The sequence below is a fragment of the Sebastes umbrosus genome, chromosome 11, assembly GCF_015220745.1.
Source record: "Sebastes umbrosus isolate fSebUmb1 chromosome 11, fSebUmb1.pri, whole genome shotgun sequence".
In the NCBI taxonomy this organism is placed as follows: domain Eukaryota; kingdom Metazoa; phylum Chordata; class Actinopteri; order Perciformes; family Sebastidae; genus Sebastes; species Sebastes umbrosus.
This window is the reverse complement of record NC_051279.1, coordinates 4,565,693-4,589,412: the sequence shown is the minus strand read 5'-3', so window position 1 is coordinate 4,589,412 and position 23,720 is coordinate 4,565,693. Positions and strand designations below refer to the sequence as shown.

General features: G+C 38.2%; 1 protein-coding gene across 1 annotated transcript; it reads right to left on the bottom strand.

Annotated features, from left to right (window-relative positions):
* Positions 1–493: 493 nt before the first annotated feature.
* On the bottom strand, positions 494–17,759 carry il21r.1 (interleukin 21 receptor, tandem duplicate 1). Its single transcript, XM_037783825.1, has 11 exons — positions 17,426–17,759; positions 16,424–16,466; positions 13,341–13,497; positions 12,865–12,983; positions 12,480–12,588; positions 11,052–11,239; positions 10,433–10,566; positions 10,162–10,333; positions 9,905–9,989; positions 7,599–7,677; positions 494–1,608 (listed from the first exon to the last, which is right to left on the bottom strand). The coding sequence occupies exons 4-11, from the start codon at positions 12,923–12,925 to the stop codon at positions 841–843; spliced, it is 1,596 nt and encodes a 531-aa protein (XP_037639753.1). The 5' UTR covers positions 12,926–12,983; positions 13,341–13,497; positions 16,424–16,466; positions 17,426–17,759; the 3' UTR covers positions 494–840.
* Positions 17,760–23,720: the final 5,961 nt, after the last annotated feature.

The window sequence follows — 23,720 nt, the reverse complement described above, 5'->3', positions numbered from 1 at the left end:
GGTGCTCTACAGTTGTAGCGTCGGCCGATTTGACCACGGAGATGAGAGTGACGGCCGGCTTGAACGCACGTTACCGCGATACGATAACGTTTCCTGTCCGTGACAGAGTTAGCATGCAGCTTTAGCCGTGATGTCTAGCTCTGCTTTACCTGCAATGTGTGAAACCCAAAGTGTTTCCATCCTTTACTTGATTTGTAGTGTTTACCACTTTGGATTTAACATGTGAGGGTGCAGGTCGTATTCCATGTGGACACGCCATTTTCTACTTTCTAGTTTTGGCTCGCTGCTGCCGGCTGCGTTTGTTTTGGTTTTTGACGGATACGGAACAGACATGATGTCACATTACACTTACTACAACAATAAAAGCAGTAACTTCCTTTTACCTCCGCATAGACTCCAATGAGGCAAATATATCGATTTTGGCATTAAAAAATCTATTTCAAAATCGTACACAAAAAAAATCGCGATACATAAGTGAATCGGGTTTTTTTTTTCCAACACCCCTAATAATTATGTTGGCATACTCCAGTCTCCATACCCGTCATCCCTGTCTGGCTCTCCAACCAAATCTCTGTGTCCAGTCTCTTTAAACTGTCTTTTAAGAGCAAAAAAACACAATAACAAATGCTTTAAAAACTCAGAACCCTGACTATATACATAGTACAAAGTGCACAACTGAAACATTTCAAGATGAACAGAATATACAGGATAATATGCTGAGCATATATGCTTCTAATTAAAGTGTATTTTCTGGAAATGTCAACAATGATGTCCATCTTTTAAATACGTGTCCTACAGCACTAAAAGCTGTGATTGTGGCAGTAACTCAGCAGGCGATGATCACTGTGTTACGTTGAGTTCGTTCTCTGAGTTGCTGGAGTCTTCTTGAACAGCGCTACACACCATCCACTGCTTGACGTAGTTAGAATTTGAGCTTTTGTGCTCGTGAAATAAATCAGATTCCTTCTGCTCTGCTATGTTTGAGTCTGAGGCTCCGGGGCTGCTGCACTCTCCAAAGCCACTGTCAATGGTGTCCAAGTCCACGTGAGGGTAGCCGTCTTCTGACTGCTCGTTTGAGACGAACGAGACGAGTGACACCCTCTCTGGTTCATTAAGCTGGGCACGTGGCTGAAAGTTTATATTTTCCACTGATAAATCATTGGATATTTGGTGTACATGCTGTGGTATTATCCCACTTTGCCCATGAGGTTCCTCTAAATCATAGCCAACGTGTTCTCTGTTGTCTTCCTCAAATGAACCAAAGCTTTCTCCATCTTGGTAACTTCTGAGGGTGTTTACAGAGCTCTGTGACACGACTTCCTCCTCAAACTCTTCTTCTCCGGACAGGGTCACGGTGTGGATGGAGACGTGTCCGGTGGAGTGACCGGTGCCCTGTGAACTGCCACCGTCCTGGAAGAACAGCAGCGAGTTGCTGTGTGGCTGCAGCATGTGGAGGAAATGACCACCTTGTTTCATCCCGTTGTCCTCGCTGTAGTTTTGTTTCTCGTTGTTCCACTGCAGGACGTCGTGCTGCTTCTCGCTCATCATCTGAGCATGGGAGTTGATCTCTAGGTAATCGCACTCTCTGAATACAGGCTTCACCCACTCCTGCAACAGAGCAAAGGGAAAACATTAATTTGGAGTTTTGGCCTAAATAAATGGTAACACTGGCAAATAAATGTTTGAAGGAATAGCTGCTTATTTGTATTCTTGCAGAGAGTTTGATGAGACAATTGAAACCACTGTCATATGAGTACGGTAAATATGATGCTGGGGCTAGCATTCGTTTGGAAAAGACAGGAAGCAGGAACTGTTAGCCTGTCTCTTGGGCTGAACAAGCATTAGTTCTAGCACACAACTCCTAGTAAAACCACTACTTGTCATTTTTACACTTCTGTTTAAAGGGTAACTTCAGTATATTTTTCAACCTGCACCCTATTCCCCCATGTTTTTGTGTCTAAGTGAGTAATGTGGACGATATTTTATTTTAAATTGGTCCAGTATTTAGGGATAATACTGTAACCGGCAGCCGCGAATCGAGCTGCGAGGGCAAGTGAGCACATTATGTCCACTAAAAGAGCTTGTTTTTGCCACTTTTGTTATTATAAGTGTCTGACAACATTATGGAAAAGACCCTACAGAGGAATAAAACGTTTTTCTTAACTTTCGCTCGATCCGGTCTGTTTGTTATTATGTCCAAGTCCCGCTCAAGGAGAAGTGAAATCTGAATATCTGTACACTTCAAAGAGCTCATCCACATTGTATAAATCATCTAAATATTCAGCCATGGCATTTTAAATCTTTTAGTATTCCACTATTCCACCGTTGTCTTCCGGCAACGCGTCGCCTCGGCAGATTTCAGAATGAGACTTCTCCTTGAGCAAGACTATTCTCATAATGTCAGACACAATCAGAGCCTGTCATGGTAAAAACAAGCACTTGTAGTGGACGTTAGTGACGGTGCCAGCTTGCCCCAATAGGATTACATTGCAGCCCGTGAGCAGTTGCCGTCAACAGTGTTCTCCCTCAGTACTGGACCAGTTTCAGAAATTGTTTTTCCTATTAGTCAGTTAGACACAAAAACATGTAAAAATTGATTCTAGGTTGCAAAATACCAAAGTTACCCTTTAAGTATGGATTAAACAAGCCAGATGTAGAATGTGAATAGTGAGCTTTACAGCCTTGGCTAGCTGTTTCCCCCTGCTTCCAGTCTTTAAGCTGAGCTAAGCTAAGCTTTAATGGCATGCAGACAGATATGAGTGTGTAAAAAAAGCACCTTTTCAAAAACTGAAGTGCACGAGGCCATTATGAAACACGTTAAAGGAGAGAACCTACTCATTATCTAATCTCTTTATCAGTATGTTTTTAACCACTGCCACTGCACGTTTGAAGAGTGAGACTCTCGGGCAAGTTCCTAAACATATTTATTACTTGGGGATTTCAGCAGACTACATCTGAACATTAAGCTACTATTGTAAAGGTCCATATATACATCTAATAATTATCCCAGTACAGACATAACATGACACTGAAGTATGGGAAAATATATCTTTGGGTGCCTGAAGTGAAGACATCCGTTCTAATCAATGTCTGAGTGTCTGAACTTTTGTATGTTTTTAAAATAGCAATACACTTTTCTAACTTTGTATTGAACATATTGCTTTTTTAGTCATTAAACACGAGGATTTTGAGCATTACATGGACAGACTGCAAAGACTCACTCCATAATGAAAATATAATTGTTTTTATATTTTGTGCTGAATTAACAAGTAATACTGCATGCATATATATTTACTTTGATGCACATTTAATGCCACTCTCCCAACAAATCTGCATGGCCTTACATCAACACACACATGCTACTGAAATCTAAACCTTCTGCAGCCACATACAGCTTCCATTCAGCAAGGTGATGGCCAGATAAGCATCAATCAGTTTCCTCACGCAAAGGCCACCACATCCTGAGGTATAGAGCTCAACAGCATCTCTGAACCGTCTCTGATCCGCTGACAACGCGTAAGCAGTCTGCACCGCACGAGTAAGATAGTGCAGTCAAACTAGAACAATGTTTTCTCAGCGAGCCGGTTCAGTGTGTTGCAGTGATCCTGAAGATGTGGTAGAGAGTGCAAAATACAGCAGAGGAAATATGTCTTTGAAGAGTTACAAGGATTATACTTGAGGAACTTCACAACTGTCACAGAGCACTACACACTGTTAACATGTTGTTTCACTCTCACACTGTCACCTATTTCTGCACCAGATTCAGAATGATGTAATATAATTGGTTGCATAGACGTCATTTATAAACAAACAAATTTAAGTAAATTGAAATCCAGTTTAATGAATTTGAGAGTGCTATTAATATTCACATACTTTCACTATCTTTCATAAAAAATACTATTAAAGCTGCAGTAGGCAGTATATTTTTGGCATCATTGGGCAAAAATTCCATAATAACCTTTCAGCATATTGTATTTCAAGTGTTCTGAGAGAAAACTAAGAACACTTGAAATACTTCTGCACCTCCTCATGGCTCTGTTTTCAGGCTTTAAAAAATCGATCTGATGGGAGACTGCGGCCAATCACAGGTCATTACAGAGAGAGAGAGAGCGTTCCTATTGGCTGTGCTCCGGCTGGTGGGCGCTGCTTGGTATTTCCTCAACTGATCTCAACATGGCTGCCGGGTCACAAACTTTCTCATTTTACAGCTAAACAGTACACTACAAGATGTTTCTGAAAACATTTAAGGAAAGAAATAGGCATTACAGTAACAGAATATTGATTTATATTTGATCAGCGCTGCCTAGTTTGACCGTTTGATCGGAGTTCGCGAGTGATTGACAGCTGCTCAGAGACGCCAAGGCTCCAGCTCGGCTCTGATTGGTTGTTTTCCTCCGGTCTGTGACATCTTGCAGATGCCGTTAGGAGCACCGGGGGACACAGAGGCACATGATTTTTTTTCCAGATTACCTGTCTCATGCACTACTGTCAGGATATAGTGTTTTATAAAAATAACTTTTTAATCATATTTGCTCCAATTCTACCCACTGCAGCTTTAATGAAGGCCTGGTGGAGTATTTGAAGGTATTTGGTTGTAAACACTGGGGATTAAATACCATATCTGTCAACATCTTATACATCTTTTATTGCTCCTAAATCATCTTGACAAAAGAAATACATGGTTATCAATGACCCCACAAATGTCCTCTTTGTCTTCTATAAACTAATGTCATCACTTATGTGTTTTTATATCGCTTCTGCATTTAAAACAAATAGAAACTAGTTTAATTTTCTTCCAGAAGCTGTAAGACTTGTGAACAGCCAAGGTTAAAAAGAGATCAGTTTACTCTGTATATATTGAATAAAACAAACATGTACTTTCTGACATAATGTACCTTTGTACCACAGATATTTTCTCATTATATCATATTTTGAAAGCACTGTTTATTCAGTTGTATTTTTGTGTATTTTTTATAGAGGTAAACAAGCTGGCCTCACCAGCTGGCCTTAGCCCAGTTAAACACATTCAGCATAGTGAAATAAAAAGTACAGGAAAGCAGTGCTAAATCAAGAACTATTTCATATTCTCTCTAGTACTTCCTCACTCTACTGTAAGTATGATCTCTTTGTTATTTGCAGCCGTAGCGCCCTCTGCTGACCAACGTTTGTAACTGCATACAGATCTCAAGCTAATGGTTTGGCTGAGCTTCAGGTGATACTATGGGGGCATTATTGTAGCAATACTATTTGCAAACGTATGTGGAGAATTGTCAAACTGCATCTCAATCCGTGTGTGTAAAATCAGATTTGTAAATGTGTAAAAGAATCTCAAAATGTGTACTGAGATTTGTGAATATGTACAGGAATCTGCAAAAGTGTATTCAGAATCAGTGTGAACGTAATCAGATTTGTAAAAACAAAAATCTCCAAATATGTATTCAGATTTGCAAGAGTTTTGAGATTTGGAAATGTGCTATCAAATCTGTAAATGCGTAAATAGATCTGTGAATGCATAGATAAATCTGTAAATGTGTACATAGATATTATTATTGGCTGAAAAGCCTAAGTATTTTGCTCCAAGAGCTGGAAATACAGACAAGCACGGTCCGAAATGAACACAGACCAAGCGCCAAATGCGGGGAGATTTTCCATTTGGTGAGTAAATTTATACCCGGTGAAATGTCAGGAAGGCAAAATACTTTCAGCCAATAATATATATGTACACATTTACAGATTTGTTAAAACATTTACAAATCTCAATACTCTTATTTACAAATCTGATTAGGCTCACACAGATTCGGAATATTCCTGAACTCATTCACAAATCTCAGTACGCATTTAGAGATTCTTTTACACATTTACAAATCTGATTACGCACACATGGATTGAGATACAGTTCTCCACAGACATTTGCAAATAGTTTTGCTACAATAATGTCCCCATATGGTTCACTCAGAAGTAACAATATCACAATTTGACAGCATACAGGTAAGGATTTTGTTGTTTTTAACAGATACAGTATTCAAACAGCCCTGTATTGTTCTTTACACTCAGCTAAAACTCTCTGATAAGACCAGGGAAAGATTACCTCAAAAATGGATATGATACGAGACAACATCTACAGCACACTCCTGATGATGCTGATATTATTGTGATACACCATATAAGACAGCAACACTCAAATCTACGGCTGAAGTGTCGGTGAAAAGTCGTTTTAGTTTGTTTGAAACCCAGAAAACCTGATCTAGTTTCCTGGGTTTCGACTGCTTAACAGCTGTTCTTTATTAACTGCAACTGTATATAATTCTTGTATTTATCTTTCTTTAACTTAACCGTTTCACTTTTACCTTTCTTGGTTTTACTGTGCTGTATCACCAAGTCATATTCCTGTGTACATTGTACATTTGGTGATTAAAGCAATTCTGATTCTGATTTATCTACTTGTGCCAAGCAGATGTTAAGTCATTTTAAACATGTTTGTTGATTTTTAGTGTTATTGTATACCACATTCATTTCTAGGTACTTTTAGACAAGACATTTGGACATGTTTCAGGTTTTCCTTTGTGATGTAAGAGCAGTGGGAAACTCCGGGGTCTGAAAAGTGAAGCCAACACGGAAGTGCCTTAAACTTGCATTCTTTCTAACAGCCAGCAGGGGGCGACTCCTCTGGTTGCAAAAAGAAGTCTGATTGTATAGAAGTCTGTGAGAAAATGAGCCTACTTCTCTCTTGATTTATTACCTCAGTAAACATTGTAAACATGAGTTTATGGTCTCAATCACTAGTTTCAAGTCTTCTTCAATACAGCATGATGTTCATTTAGTGAATTTATTATTTTATCTTATTCAGCGTTCGGTTGCACTTAGCTCCACCCTCTTGTGTCACTTGTGGTTGCAAATAACCAAGATGGCAACGGCCAAAATGTCGAACTTGAGGCTTCAAAACGGCAGTCTACAAACCAGTGGGTGACGTCACGGTGACTACGTCCACTTCTTATATACAGTCTATGTTTAAAGTGAAATGGAACCATTTTGAGGCCCTTTTGGTAACATAGTCCTACAGATATATAGCCTGCTCTCCATCAACATTAACATTAAATTAACAAACATGAAGAAGAAGAATGGGTATATTTCATAAAGAACAACAATCAGTCTGTCCATGGGTGTCAAAAGAGAGAAATTTACATTAGGGGAAAATATAAAAAGGTGATGGAAAAGATAATCATAAAAACATCGGTAAGTCGATAAAGAGTGTAAACCACATAATTATCACCCTGTGCCCCTATCAAGTGAAAAACAGGCTTTTTTTAGCCTGACAATGACACATCAAAGATGTGTACCAGGGGTATTTTCCACTGGGGTGGAACAGGTCGGGCTGTCATACACGTATCTACCCACAGCATGTCAGACAGATGAAAAACGAAAAGCCTCTTGAAGCCCCTGCACACTGAGTCATTCACATAGTGAAGGCCCTTAAATGTGAAGTGAAGGGAAAGTCCCACCAAAGCTGGGTCCACAGGATGTGCTAAAAGTCTCCTCTTGGGCAACACCTGCTGGGTGATTTGGAAATTACACACAAAGCTTGTTCTGCCTTCTCTTACCTTGAAGTTCCCTCCATGGTTGAAAAACTCTTCCGCCCTTGGGATGTATAAAATCCGCTGGAATTTTTTCATCCACCACCTGAAACAAATATGAAATGATTTTTAGAAAAAATAATGGAAATATAAAAAGAACATGACATCTATAATTCAACTGCGCTGTGTCACTTTTGATGAGGCGATTTCCTTTTTCGGTACCTGAGCTTTGCAGAAGCAAAGTCGAGACCAACAGCTTTCTAACTCATAACCAGTGATGCTGATAGCACTAAATGTCTTTCATGGAAATTATTACACAGTACAAAGCTGAAGTCGGCTATATTCAGATCAAAACTGTCCACATGCGCTATGCCCCCCCGTTGTGGCATTTACATATGTGCTAATTTGGAGTGTTAGTTTTCACCTGTTTTGCTCCTTCGGCAAGAAACGGATAGTTTTGAGTGTCTTATCAATAAAGCAGAAATATATACTATAGTTGCCAGTTTATTAGATACAAATATCTTAAAGTTAAAGCAGTCTAAAACAATGTTGATGTGAATTTTAAGGAAACCAGTCAGTGTCCATTTCTAACAAGAAAACTCAAGGAGTCAATCAAAGCGAACGTCAGCCTAATAGAGAGCATCTTGGTGTTAAAACATCTGGTATGGTGGCCTGACTGTGGCAAACAAGGTTGCTAGAGTTATTAGAACAACGGGGGGCATTTTAGGTTGTCAGCAAAAATCATTAGGTACTCTATATTGTATAATATTGCTGTACACAGAAAAGTTCTGTCTACTGATAATGATACTGAACATCCTCTCTGCTTTGAATTCGAGATGATTCCTACCAGAAAACACTGCAGAGCAACTCTGGTAAACAAAAAGTACACATAAAGAATCCTTTTTTTTCATCAATATAACAAACAAACAGCACTAACATATAAGTTATGTTGTTGTCAGTGTGTTGCTGATGATTTGTGATGTGTGTCACACTAATTATTTCTATTGTGCTGTTTATTGTTTTGTCTTAATTGTTGAGGCAAAGACATATTTCCTGGGCTAGTGGGGACAAATCATTTTATTCTATTGCATTCAACAGTCCTGCAATAAATCCTACCTTCGTGAAGTTTATAATGTTTTTGTTGAAGCTGTTTTAAAGACGTGTTGATTCAACTCTTTGGTCCTTTTGGAGGCTGCAATTTGAGTTGCTGTTTAATTGAGAGGTGTTTCTAATATTTTGTCTACCATCATTGATATAAAAGCAAAATATTGGAAAACACCTGTAAGAATAACATAATCCATAATGCTGAATCAACATCTATCTAAAACAGTTTAAATAAAAACTGAGCATTATAACCTCATGAAGGTAGGATCGCTTTTAACTCGATGTACCTCACAAACTGGTGAGTGAATATCACAGATGTCTGCAGAAGCATATGCAGACATCATACCACTACTGAGATCCATTGCAAAGAGCTTATGTAAGCAGTGCATTGAACCAAAACCCAAGATGATATCATAATGACTCACAGGAGATATATCTTATATCATCCTCTAAAATGGATAGAAACGAAGAGGTAATAGTGCAAGTGCAAAGTTCATTTACTTTTTCAAGCTTGTGTTTTTTTTCCTCGTCACTGTGTGCCTTTTTAATAAGAGAGGTGTTCTCAGTTCTGCGACACTGATGCTCTGCATGACTTCCTATGTCTGCTTGCCATTTCAGTGCAATGTGTCGCTGCACGTACATCGCAGCAGTGGTTTCTCTATATGTGGGAGGTGATGCCAGGAAAGTGTAGATCGAAGCAGTGAGAAGCTTTGCTGATCATTTACAGGAAGACAAAGAGCTGCTGACCTTAAGACTTCATTTTCTTTCTTTCACTTTGATAACTTCTCTTTCTGCGCAACGAACGCAGATTCACGTAGGTGCAAATTGAAAAGGAAATGTAAACTTCAATATGATTTGCACTTTTTATTTCTATAATGATGGTTCAGTCCAAAATATATTTCCATTTCAGAAAGCATCTCCGAAAGCTAGTACTAAATCACTGAACATCGAGGACCACCAGTTTGAAAACAGATATACGAGGCTTTTGAGACGGTGTGATAAACGTCATGAAGTGACAAACCCCACTGTACGTTGGGAAATATGGAACCAAGTGGACCACTGAGAATTGTTAATCAAGAGAGACTTTGACAAGTTATTAAAGTTCTGCTGGTAACTTAGTACCAACAGCGCCAAGGTTCAAGGCGCAAATCCAACTGGAGCTTTAAAAAGAGGAAAGGAATGGGGTCAAATTCTCAAACTTGAAGGAAATAACTGTTTTCTGTACTCACGGTTTTTTTAAATAACCCAGCAACAGGAGAGCAAGAAGAATGGCAGACAGGGGGATGTACCACCACGTACGAAGTCCATTCATTCCTGTAAAGGAGACATAACTTCCTGTTTGTAAAATGTTTGTATGAAGGATCAATGCAGAGATACTTGTATAATGGTTTGAAGCATGTAAACACAACAACACAACAGCAGTGATTTAGCATGAAAAAGTGGATTATTTCATGGCTCAAGGCCGGAAGGTACAACGCTCTTCTACCTTCAGTCTCTCCAAACTCCGCAGTGGAACTCCACTCGCTCCATGGACCAACATAGAGATTCCCGGGACACATTTTGGCCTGAACATCCACAGTATACATGACATGTGGTTGCAGCTCCTTCCGGTCTAACCGAGTGTACTTTCCGCTCACTTCAAGGGAATGAACTGGATCCTGTAAGAAAGGAATAAATACATTTGGATGGGGGTCGTCAGCAGAGAGGAATCAACGATGATATACTGCTACAGCCTCTTGTTTTTGCTCACACATTACCTTTGATAGATCTTTGCTTTCTCTTATGCGCACCATGTATTGGAGACAGTCGTCATGGTTGTTGTGGTCCCAAGTGATGTTGTAAGATCTGTCAGTCTTTGTCACTTGAACATTGCCAGGAGGCGGAGGTTTCACTGTGAAAAGCCCAAGGGGAGCAGGGGATTATTATGAAATTGAAAATGTGTGTATGCTAAGAATACTCTAAACCACAAGTGGCGGTTGAACATTATTTTAGCTTTTGTCTAAATCCGGAGGGTAAAGCAGGTGGGTGGGTGTTTTTGCTGCTAAACGACAATTTGGGGAAGTTGGGGAAGTTGCTGGAATGATTCTCTGAATTTTTTTAACTTTCAAACAAAAAAGTACAGTAATGTGATGGGTATATTTAACAAGAGGGAAAGTGTTTTACATGTGTCTAAACTATGTAAAATAATGCTGGAAGAATTAAAAGAAATTAACATTTAACTTATTTTCTTACACACATTTTAATGCCACTTAAAGGTCATACGGTTTGTAATTGCTGTGTGTGACCTTTTTATAATTTCTGTGTTATCCTCCCATCTGTTTAGCAGAAATGACAAATACTGAAATGTCAAATCACGCCGTTATCAGTTTAACTTACCCACTTCACTCAGTACCCAGCTGGGTGACTCACTGGTTCTCATTAATACTTGATCACCCTGTTGACTGGCTGTCGCGGTACACGTGGTTTCAACTACAATAACGTCATCGAACGTCTCCGGATACATCTCACACCAGGACTGATAGGGTTTGACTTCACAGATGCCATTTGCCTCGTAGTCGTCATTCCTACGAGAGATAAGCAGTGTGTTATTATAATCAGTGATGCCCTGTGACATCAGACAATGTCTCAGCACCAAAGGTTGTGGTTTCCGTGTGGTTGTTTTAGAGCAGGAGTGATGCAGGACTGGTGCACATCATGAATGTTTCTTTAAAGCAAAGGTACACCAGAGAGACAAAAGCAAATACTAGCATTGTTTACTACCTACTTGTTTCATAGAAAGAACATTAAATATCTCACAGCTACGGCTAAGTCCCTCTTTATGTTTGCTGCTGCTAAAAGCCTTCCTACAGCCTGAAAAACTAAATCAACCAGCAGCAACAAATATTTTTTTCGAATTATCGATAAATCTGCAGATTATTCGCTCAATTAATTGAATTATCCTTTTGTCTAAAATAAAAATAAAAAGTCAGATAATAGTGAAAAATTACAATTTTCCAAAGCCCTGGGTGCTCAAATTGATTATTTCAATTAACAGTCCAGTTTATTATCATATATGACAAAGAAAAAATATCAGATCCTCATTTAATAAATTCAATATATTAATTAAATAATTAAAACAATTAATTGATTATCAAAATAGCTTTTAGTTTAGTCTTTGCGGTAGTTTAGAAACAGTGTCGCCATTACATAGTTTGTCCACCAGGGAGCAATTGCTAGTTTATTTTTCAACTGTATAATGTCCCGCTTGCTTGGTACATGGTCATTGAACAACCAAATTTAAGGGATCCTTTTTCTAAAAATGTCTGTCATACTTTTATGTTCTTAGCTCATTGTTATATCATTGCTATTTTTAACTGTCAAACAACAATATCAGTTGGGCTCTACTCCTTACACCAATGATCATAAAACATTAGATACATTTCACATCATGGCATCAGTGGAGGATGTTAATACTGAAATCCTTCTGATGCCAATGCTCTGAAGAAGGTGCAATAAAGACCCACCATGGGGGTCAACAATCTATTTCCATCCACATCAAAGCAACCTTTCTGAAGAAACTTTCATTTCAAGTTTTCAAAAGTTGCCCACAAGGCAATAACAACTGACCACATAGGATCTCTCAAAAAGAGCACAATACTCAATATGACCCAACTTGGGTATCCTGTAATACAGAGGATGAAATCAACATCTGGCTGCCACACTGCCATTTGAATAAAAGCTAGTGGGGCTACCATGAAGCCACATACTGTAGTTGCACCAACATGAAGCATATTCACTGACAGCGACACCACAGAGAGCTCGTACCCGCACACGACTTTGATGAGGACGGGGTGTTTCGGCACAGAGCCGGAGCAGGAACAGTTCAGTAAACTTTTGTAGTCCGTCGAGCAGCTGACATTGCAAAAAGACGTGACTGCAGCAGAAAGAGAAGTGCGTTCAGTTATTATTGCTTGTACTATATTTAACATCAAACCCTTTAAATTATGTGTTTACCTAGGCAATCCCACTGAAGTTAAGTCACTCATTTTCAATAGAAACTTAGCCAAGGCCACAGCATCAAGACAAACACACAACAATGTACAAGAATGAAATACTGAGTTCTTAAATGGGAGTATATTAATGTGGGGAATTACATTTAGAAATTCACATTAATACAAGAAAAAGACAGTGATTAAATAAGCCACCTTACCAACATGAACAAACAAAGCGAGGTCCCACAGCAACAATAGGAACACAGGTTTAAGAGCCATGGGGACGACCCGCTGATATCAGCCGATGGTTAGACAGGAGGAAACACACCAGCTGAAACTAAATATAGACATACTCGTTAGAATATTTGAATAGTATTTGTTCTGTAGTAAAAAAAAAAAGAAAAAAAGAAAAAAAGAAATTCAACTCTAAACTCTAAAAAACAAAAACCCTCAGCCTTCCTGTGGGATTTGTTGCTAAATATCAAATACAAAGAAATGTATCTACAATAAACATCACCATTAGTATCAAATTCAACAATTAAACACATTCATAAAAGAACATCGGTGTTCACTAGTCAGAATTAAAAGGTAATTAAATGAACAACAAATTCTCTTAAAACATCTTAAAAAGAACATTTTTCATAAACACTTTCTGTTCTCGTTTTAAAGAAATTTAAAGAATCAATCTTCTTACCTTCTTAAAAATTAAAATTCTGCCACTTCAGAGTCACATCAGCACTGACGTCTGTGTGAGAGCGTTCAGTGGAACAATGTTTCGGTTTGTCACTGCAAAGGCATCCTCATCATCATCAGTGGTGTGACTAAGGATGTGGTTTCCTGTGGTACCTGTGCTGCTATGAATATGCAAATGGTTAACCAGGGGACCATAAAAAGTCAACAGGAAACTGAAATGATCTTTTACAAAATAATTTAGTCATCAGGTTTGTGTCACCTAAATAACAGAAGACAAATAATAAGATTTATTTAAAACTCAAGTGATATAAGAGAGACAGAAACATACAGTTATTTTCTTCTTCTCTAAGTAGTTTACGTTCTTCTGAAACTGTCACAAAATGTATTAGTTATAACGAAGCGCCTCCTTGCTCATATCATTTTTAACATTCACTCAAAACACGAGTATCACATGTTTCAGAACTGAGATGATTCTAAACACCGACACCAGAGATACCTTTCAAAAGACCCTTATCATACACCGCCTACATGCCTACAATAACAGCTTATCAGGGGTTTTCTGTAGTTTCCACTAGAGAGAGTGTGTCTGCTAAATGAGTCATAATTCTGCTGTGGAGCCCCTCAGAGCTAATCTTAATAATTAAATCAGCTCTGAAATGTTATTAACTCAGAGCACGTTGATCTAAATGTACACGTTCTGTGTACAGCAGGAGATCAAAAAGAACATGCCATCTAAACTATATTACTGTGCAATAGCAGTTTGTGTTTTGTACAATGGGTGGGCCTTTGTGGTATTCAAATCACCAAGTAGGTGTGCAGACGTGTCTTGTACCAATATTAGTCAAAGCCAAATGCCATTCTGTCACACAAAAACTACACATAGCTTAGCACCTGCTGTGAACCAGGTTAGTGGTACGAGACAAAAGCACGAGCTGAACAATAAATGCTTTGCTCTTGAGCAAGGCACTGGCCTTAAAACTAGGGTTGATCTCCAGGTGCTGCAACAATTAGTCAATAAATTGAATAGCTGATCGACAGAAAAGTAATCGGCAGCTATTTTACTGAATTGATCAATTGTTGAAGTCTTTTTTCAGGAAAAAAATGCCAGACATTTGACAATTCTGGCATTTCAAATGGAGAATCGGCTGCTTTTCCACATCAACATTACGGTAAATTAATTGTCACTTAATTTTGAACGGCTGCTTGGACAAAAAAAAAAGAAGAAAACTAGGGCTGTCAATTGACTCAAATATGTAATTGTGATTAATCTCATGATTGTCCATAGTTAATCGCAATTAATCGCAAATTGCAGTTTTTCTCATTCGCTTTTGGCTCAGTTCTTAAATGAGAATTATTTTTTATCAAAACAGTAAGTTCAAATCCCTGAACAATTAGTTTATTATTGAATTTTCTCATTCATTCAAGCAAACTGCACGTCTTTTTGCACATGTGCAAAAGATTCAGTACAATACCCACTTGCACACGTCTTTGATTCACTAATAAATGTACGGTATTCATACAAATGTGCATATTCTTTTTACAGTAGGCCTATTGATTTTCAGTTACTGTAACTTTTACCTCAGTTGAAATCAGAATCTAAAAAGCTCTGTGCGGTCTGGACAAAACTGACATTCTGGTATAGGTCAGTAAGCAGTCAGTGTCGACAAAAAGCAGAACAAAACATGATACAGATTTGCATATTAGAAACATTTCCAGGGTTGACTGCCGTGGTGAGAAAACATCTAAACGTTTTGACCAGTACGGCTCACACGATGACTAAACAACTTTTCATTTTGGTCAGTTTACTGACGCAATAACTGGTTTTGAAGCACGCATGAAGTGTTTTGGGGGAGTTACCACCTTTTGCAGATATGCAATAGAGTTGTGATATCACAGCAAGCAGTTGTGACAATTGCACTTACAGTTTAGAGAAAGTTAATACTGTTTCAGAAAATGAGCCAATGCGATTTAGAAAAACTGTAATCGTTCAAAATGTACCTTAAAGTGAGATTTGACAAGTATTAAATACTCTTATCATCATGGGAGTGGGCAAATATGCTGCTTTATGCAAATGTATGTATATATTTATTATTGGAAATCAATTAACAACACAGAACAATGACATATATTGTACAGAAACCCTCACAGGTACTGCATTTAGCATAGAAAAATATGCTCTAATCATAACATGGCAAACTGCAGCCCAACAGGCAACAACAGCTGTCAGTGTGTCAGTGTGCTGACTTGACTATGACTTGCCCCCAAACTGCATGTGATCATCATAAAGTGGGCATGTCTGTAAAGGGGAGACTCGTGGGTACCCATAGAACCCATTTACATTCACATATCTGGAGGTCAGAGGTCAAGGGACCCCTTTGAAAATGGCCATGTCAGTTTGTCTTTGCCAACATTTTGCGTAAGTTTGGAGCGTTAGCTAGTATGACATGTTGGGTTCATTAGGTTTTCTAGTTTCATTTGATGTCAGTATCTTCACTCTGAGCTTTATAACTTTTTTTTCACAGGCATTTCTCATTGTTTTCTGATGTCTTATAGCTCTGCTGCACTGTGGCTGCTGGTTAGGATGGGTTAAATAGGGAGAATGCATTTCCCATTGAGGATTAATATATTATAACTTAACGTCATGCTGTAGTATTGCATTACCTTATAAGGTGCTGACAGGGTTGTGTCTATCTGCTGCTGTGTCATTATACTGCAGCGTGGGTGCAGGTTAGAGCCTAAAGTCAAGTCCAGTGGTCTCAAACCTAATTGTTGTCCTCAGAAGGTCAATGCCCAAGATGTGCCTTTACAGCCAAAGGCCTAAATGCTGTACAAACACTTCACTACCACTAGAGGTCATTATACATGAGGTATATTTGCAGTTTAAAGTCCTTCTCTATTGTTTTGATGCACTTCTGCCGACTATAGAAGAGACTGCAAATACACTTACTTATCTTGTAATGTTTTCTGATTCTTTCAACACAGTTTTTTTTTACTTTTAACACACATACCACATGGAATAGAAAGCAATGCATGGTTTTGCACGACATTTAACACAAGTGCAGGCTGCTCAAAATATTCTCATACCTTGTTCCCAGAGAGGAGAAATCGGTTTCAGTTGTCTCATTCTCTGTGGCCATAATAAGTATGTAGTCACATGTAAAAGGACACAACAGATTGGTTACCTTAAGATTATAAAAAAAATAAAAATAAAAGCAGAAAGAGCAGAAAATGGAGCTGTAATGTGGATGAAAGTCTATAATGTAAATGACAAGATGGCAAAATAAGGAGAACTAAACCAGCTGCTTAAATTATTTCATTTTATGTATCTCTACTAAATGGCTGCAGATGTGAACTTGTGATTTGATTTGGTGTTGAAAAAGAAGGTTGTTTGTCTCAGAGGAGGTTTTTATTACAGCATTTGTCTCATAAGACACCAGCACTGTATGTCATTTTGGTGACTGAATGAAGACGTTTGAGACCACAACACCTTTTGGAGCATGCTTTTATGGTTTTGCAAACTTGAACACAGTTTTGGTGTTTGTGTCACCTGCTCTCAAAACTGGATCTTGTGTTTCTAACTGGTTTAAGATCATAATGTGTAGTATATCTCTATCAGAGGGGACATCTCTATTGCTCATGTTATTTTCAAACCAAATGCAATATTGTGCAATGATACATCTGCCCATTTTAATGCCAGCGACGATGTATATTATATAGATATCTTTATTATTTTACGTTTAAAAAGGTCAGAGATCCTCATTTTATTGCCAACTGTTAATGACTGAAATGTTAGAACCCTTCAACATTAGATCTTTTGCCTGCTGCACCTCTTTGGTGGACTTTGGTAAAAGCTCATCACGTACAGGCCTGGGTGTAATGTGTGCAGTATAATTAAATCATGCAACACAATGTCAATGTTTTCAAAAAGTCACCTCCTTGTCATTTAGTGTCACTTGTGTGCAAAGTGTTCAAATGCAGAATGAATATTAAAGCACAACGGTAATACTCGATGACAGACATACTAGGACATTTTGAGTTACAGCTCCCTGAAAATAAAATGTGATGTGTGTGTGTGTAATAATCTACCTCGTGATCGCAATCCTCTTCTCACACATGGCAGGTTACTCCTCTTTTACCACAGGGCGGTGACATTACCGGCATGTGAGTCCATAGTGTTCACCCGGGGATACGGGGATATCTGTGCTGCTGAAGAGCAACATGAATTGACGACATTGCAGAAAAAGCAAACGTCTTTGCTCTGTGCAAGAGACTGATGGAGGCGTTGCTGTTTCAAGGCACAGAGAGAAAGACGTTTCTGAACAAAGAGAGAACCGTGTTGTTCATGCGAGGGGGAAGTAGGCCAACAGCCTTACTGTAAAAACTGGATGTGAAGCAGTGAATGATTCCACCTCTGATAAGGATGTGATATATTACTCACTCTATTCAACAGGTTCAAGGAAGTTACAAACCAGCAATGAGAACTTGCTTTTAAAAAATCTGCTGACAGATCAGTGCTAAGTTCTGCTTATCTTACTGATGGTTGCAAGATAAATAATCACTAACTAATCATTAACTGGATGAAGACTAACTAACCCTCCCACAAGTGCTCAATGGTTACAAAAAGTCAAACAGGTGTACATGATGGAATACATGACTGCCCAGGTACAACTGAAGTTGCCTATTTTCAAAAGGAGATGGATGTTAGTTATAGAATACCTTAGTAAGGAATCCTGTACTTAATTGTCTTTGATGTATAGTTTTTGTAGGTATATATGAGGGTGGATGTGTGTGCACTCCATCCATATGTGGCGTTACTTTGTTTTTGTGTACATGTATGTCAGGTGAGGCCCAGTCTCCAGGCGGTTTTGTTTTGTGATGATTACTTGCCTGTTAATTTGTATTAATGGCAATAAAGTAGAAAAAATCAAAAAAAAATCTGCTGAATACATAAAAATAAAAATGAAAAATTGTATTACATTAATATAATTTTTAAAAAATTATTAATTTAATTTAATTAATTAATTGTGAAATAAAATACAGCTTTTCAGAGGTGCATTCAGTGACCGGGGAATCTTCTGGGATTTTTGGGGAGGGTAAAAAAAAACAATCCCCCATGAGAATATCAGTATTACTACTAACCTTCAAAATAAATATAGTTGAGGCTAATGACACGCAGACCTAATTTCAGTAACGGGAATATACAGTACAGCAGAAGCACAACTTATCCAAGCATGTAGTCACTGGGGAACTCCGTTATCAAGTCTTGCTCGTTTCATTTTCACATCGTGATCTTTCATAATCTGAATCAGTTATGACTTCATTTATACAGTCCTCTGTTGTAAACACATGAAAACAGTCAGACACTGTAAAAACCTGAACACCAGCTAAAGTATTTTTCTCTCTCGGTGATACTCATGTAGTAATTAAGCATCACCTTTAAAGTCTAATAGTTATTGCCACTTTTACTGTATTTAAAACGATGACCTCCTTTTGTGTAGAGCTATAACTTTAAAGGTTCTCAAACAATTGAGAACAATAAATGTCTATTTTTGACAATTTGCTTTCTTTACCAAGAGACAAATGAAAAGTGAAAGGAAGCCTGGTCTCAACCTCAACAGCTGCATGTGGCAGCAGCGTTTACTAAACAAAGACAACTTCTTTGTGTACATTTTTGCTGTGTTTATCTCAGAGGCGTTATAATCCCACAGCACCAACATGTGGTGGAATCATGTTGGTGTAACAATTACAAGCTTTGCAGTGAAATGACAGACATTAAGCTTCAAAAAGCTCATAACATATAACTTAAAATTTCTCCACAGTATATGGAGTAGTCAGGCTACATGGTTAAAATACTTACAGTTTAAGGCCACAGGTCACGCAGGAAGCAGTGTTCTGCTGACTGAAGCTCTCGTTGCTCAGCCTGATGAAGGAACTGATCCCATACAGAGGATGTAAAAGTTAACCTTTCTCACTGGACGGATCATAACAAACAACCCTCTGTGTTGCAGCAGCATATTTAGAATACAATGCAACCAAAACACATTCGGTTTGGAGGCACATCTGTGCAATGAGTGAACAACTGAGAAAACCTGCATCTGTGTTGTATCTGTATGCACTGTGAAATGAACCATAATAATTCACAAGGAGCTATTTTACTTTTGATATTTTTTGCATTTTAGGACAATTTCTTGTATATTTCTCTCTTTAGCTAAAATGTCAATGTGGGACTTAAACCTCCTGTTGTCCTTGGGTTAAATTTGACCCGTTTAAAAACTTCATTATATCATAAATATGGATTTCTTTAATCTAATTGCCCCAAAATAACACGGATGGTTGCCTACTCAAAACAATATTCTGACTAAAAGTTTACATATACCAGTATGTGATAATAGATCAACATTATGTTCCTCTGATAATAACTTCAGTCAAAATAATTCACAATATCTGCTTTTTTTTTTACAAAAAAATTAGGTATAATTTCACGGAAATTAGGTTTATTGACCTTAATTTCCCCCCAAAAAGTGTAAAACTTAATAATTAGGAATGAAGTTGGCCAAAAAGGTGTAACACAGAACTGGATGATAGTTTATACTGTATGCTTTATAAAAAGTCAAACCAGACCGGATTAAATTTGACCTGGGAAGACAAAAGTTACATGGTCAACGGGAAGACAATAGGAGGGTTATTATTTAGGCTACTGCAGTAAATAACAGGCTACTTCTTTCTATTCAAACTAAAGGTTTTGCCTTTTCCTTTATAATGGAAACAAGAATTAGTCACGATGTCTTTGAGCAATAAACCAACAAACCCAACCCATTCCGGTGGCGTTGCTTGAAAAGCTACTATTAGAAGAATGTGTACATGCGTTAAAAAGAAAGTAAACCATTTATCTGTATAGATGAAGAATAATATCTAGGGATGCACGATTGCACATAAATTTAATGTTATTAAATCCGCAGCTTACAACATAACTTTTAGCCGACACAAAATGAATGCAACGCAACACATAAACATCGGCTACTGCCATCGCTGGATGTCATCTTATTTGCCGATAGGCTGATTGCAGTCAACGAGGTGAAAATCGATGCATCGCTAATAATATCCACTCATAAATTACTCCATATCATCTCCAATAGTATATACTTTGACCTTGAATAGGCCTAGTTGTGTAGGCTATATATCTCTTCCAACTATCCCTATTTTATTGCTGAAAGTTATTTTACTGGGGGCAACAAATGTCCTTCATTGCTATCCATGTCACTCATCTAACATGTGTGACTTCTCCCCCTGAAACTAATAAAATATAAATCACAATTTCAGATTTGAAATACTACACTTAATAGATTTTAGTTAACTCCCAGTGCACCTGCATGTACACGTTGTAAAAAGTCTATTATTTAAAAAAAGTGGTAAAATATAGATATAAATTATCAGGGTTTAAAGGATTTCTACACTAAACACTGAACAGAGTTAGTCATTTAATACAGAATGTATCTTCTTTACTCCAGTTATCACACTAGCTTTAGAAGTGTTACTCAAAATAAATATCTGTAGTAATTCACCAAAAGAATGCGTCTTGAATTTCTAAAAGCCCAGAGATAAGATCATAAAGATACAGAATAAAATGCAAAACGTTTCAACTGTATTTGTGTGAGGCTGCACTGCAGAGCATCTCAGTGTGGAACAGTGGATGACTTTCTCCACTGGAGGGCAGCACAGACGGTTTTGCTTCATGTAAAGCAAAAACTTCCATGTATTTGGACAGCCTCATGGGTCCTGATAATGTCTACTTGTATACATGTAGAGTGGAGTTACTAGTCTCTTTTTGCACTGTGCATCAGTACTTTTGACCCTGTACCAGTGACTCAATATGTGAACCCAATGCACTGCAAAAATGTGCTTTCAATAACAGGATACCCAACACATGACTTATCTTTAGTGAGTAATAACAAAAGTTCTTGGTGCAGTTCACCAAGCACTTCTTCTGATCAAATAGATTACAACTGGCAAACAATGTCAAAATGACTTTCTCTCACACTCAGTTTGTCTTTATGTTATTTAATCATTTTAAAAAAGCTCAGTACTTTAAAGTTTTAGAAATGTGATAATACATTAAAGGTGTTAAATACAGGATTGGCAGCATTTCTATTGCCTCTCAACATGGCGACAACAAGCCGGTGGCTCACAGCTAATGGTGCTAGCGACGTTAACAGAGCAGACAATGGCGAAAGTGCTGACAGAGATAACGGTGCTTACCTTAGAGGAAACCGAAGGGTGGGTGCTACGCCTCCGCGACGACGCCGTCGGTCGGGATGATGGCGTCATCAGCTGTAACCGCCGTATGAGAGCAGTGCACAGCGGCGGCTGTGAGCTTGCCATTGGCTGGCCCGCCTATGTCAACAAAGTAAGGAGAAGCTCGGATTATACAACACCAACTGAGGGAGAGCGTCCAGAGGTGGAAGAAGTTCTCGGATCTTTTACTTAAGTAAAAGTACCAATACCACGATGTATAAGTACTCCATTATAAGTAAAAGTCATTCATTTAAAATCTTACTTAGGTAAAAGTACAGAGGTATTATAATCACAATGTACTTTAAGTATCGAAAGTACTTGTTTTCCGAATTATATATTAATATTTTATATATACACATATATTATATTAATATAGCGTATATATATGATATATATTTATATATCATATATATACAGATATATATGATATATATAGTAAATTATATATATTAATATATATAACTTGTTTTCCGAATTATATATTAATATTATATATATATAATAATATATACACTATATATATATACTACTACTGATATATACAGTATATATACAGTTTGTATGTATGTATGTATGTATGTATGTATATATATACATACATACATACATACATACAAACAAAAAATTTCTGCTACACAAGTTTATATTAATATTTCTAACTTTTCTGTAATCTTTGATTTTTAGTGAAATGTTGGACAATTTATTCTCTTTGAGATTCAAACATTTATTTAAATTAAATTATTTGAAAATTTGGGGGGCAGACTACAGCAGCCACTGGTTTAATGTTTAACAAATTATATTTTATAAACTGATCATATGTTTGTTTTGTTCTTGTTACTAGTAACTATATCGGTCAAATACTGTACATGTAGTGGAGTAAAAAGAACAATATTTCCCTCTGAAACGTAGTGGAGTAGAAGTATAAAGTAGCATAAAATGGAAATACTAAAGTAAAGTATACATACCTCAAAACTGTACTTAAGTACAGTACTTCATTCTCTGCTCAGGTAGACATTACTCCTCTATATATTTACAAAGCGAATAGTTGTTTGCTGCTATATTAATGCTCTGAATATCGAATAGAGCACCTATAAGTGACACAGTAGTCCAGTAGAAGTTATGCAATAATCCACACTGCATGGCATCTACTAGTTAGCTCCTGTTGAACAATAGAACACTAATAATAAAGAGCAGTTACAACGTGTATGCTCGTGACCTTTTGCCAGTTTTTGTCATATCTCAGAGGGTGTTCCTGGGGGCAGGGTGTTGGTGGTGGTGGTGGTGGTGGGGGGGCTTTGCTCTTTTTAGTGGAGGTGGCTGAAGCAGCTCTCCTCAGGTTGAGAAGGGGTTTTATCCCTCTGGAGGGCTGCGGGCTCTCGTCGAGTTGTTCTGTGAAGTGACCCGCACACTGAAGCAAAGTGGTGGAGGTGTCTTTACCGTGAGGGCGGTGGTGCGGTCACATGTTCAGAGGTGGTGGTGATGGTGGGGGTGAAGAAGAAGTTGACTGTGTGTGTGTGCTGGAGGAGGTATTTGGGTTGTAGTGGGTAGATATGCAGTCTTGCAGCTGTGCGTGTGCTTGTCCATGTCTGAGTGAATAAGGGGAGGAAGGGGCAGCGAGGGAGGGAGCGGGGAGGTGGGGGGCGATTCAGGTTCAGAAGTGTTGAAGCATAAAATCTCTCTCTTTTTTCTCTCTGTCTATCTCCCCCTTCTGTTGCTGGGCCAGACGCAAAGCAACAGCAATTTGTGCGATTTCACAGCTCACCGGATCCCTAAAACTCTGACAGCCTTGCGCTGAGGTGGGGGGTAATGAGGGAGGGGAGGGAGAGATGGAAGGAATGAGGAAGGAGCGCAGAGATGGAGGGAAGGAGCGGCGAAGGCGATAAATGTATAGAAGTGACAGTGGAAATTGAAGATGGACAGATTGGAGGGGCGAGCCGGAGAGATGAGGAGCTGATGTGGGAGCAGATGTTTCAGAGAACAGAGTCTCAAAACGTACAGGCATCATCTACATCTTAGCACGTTGTTCTGATGACCACAGGAAACAAACGTACTTATTCTACTCCATGTGCTCACTCTTAAAGGGACATTC

What these genes read in the sequence shown, in the direction of transcription:
- il21r.1 (XM_037783825.1), bottom strand. Translation starts at nt 12,925, where the DNA reads ATGGCTCTTAAACCTGTGTTCCTATTGTTGCTGTGGGACCTCGCTTTG. An exon ending in AAAGCAAAGATCTATCAAAG is followed by an intron (nt 10,334 to 10,432) that starts GTAATGTGTGAG and finishes CCTTTCTTACAG; the next exon opens with GATCCAGTTCATTCCCTTGA. An exon ending in CTGGGTTATTTAAAAAAACC is followed by an intron (nt 7,678 to 9,904) that starts GTGAGTACAGAA and finishes TATTTGTTTCAG; the next exon opens with GTGGTGGATGAAAAAATTCC.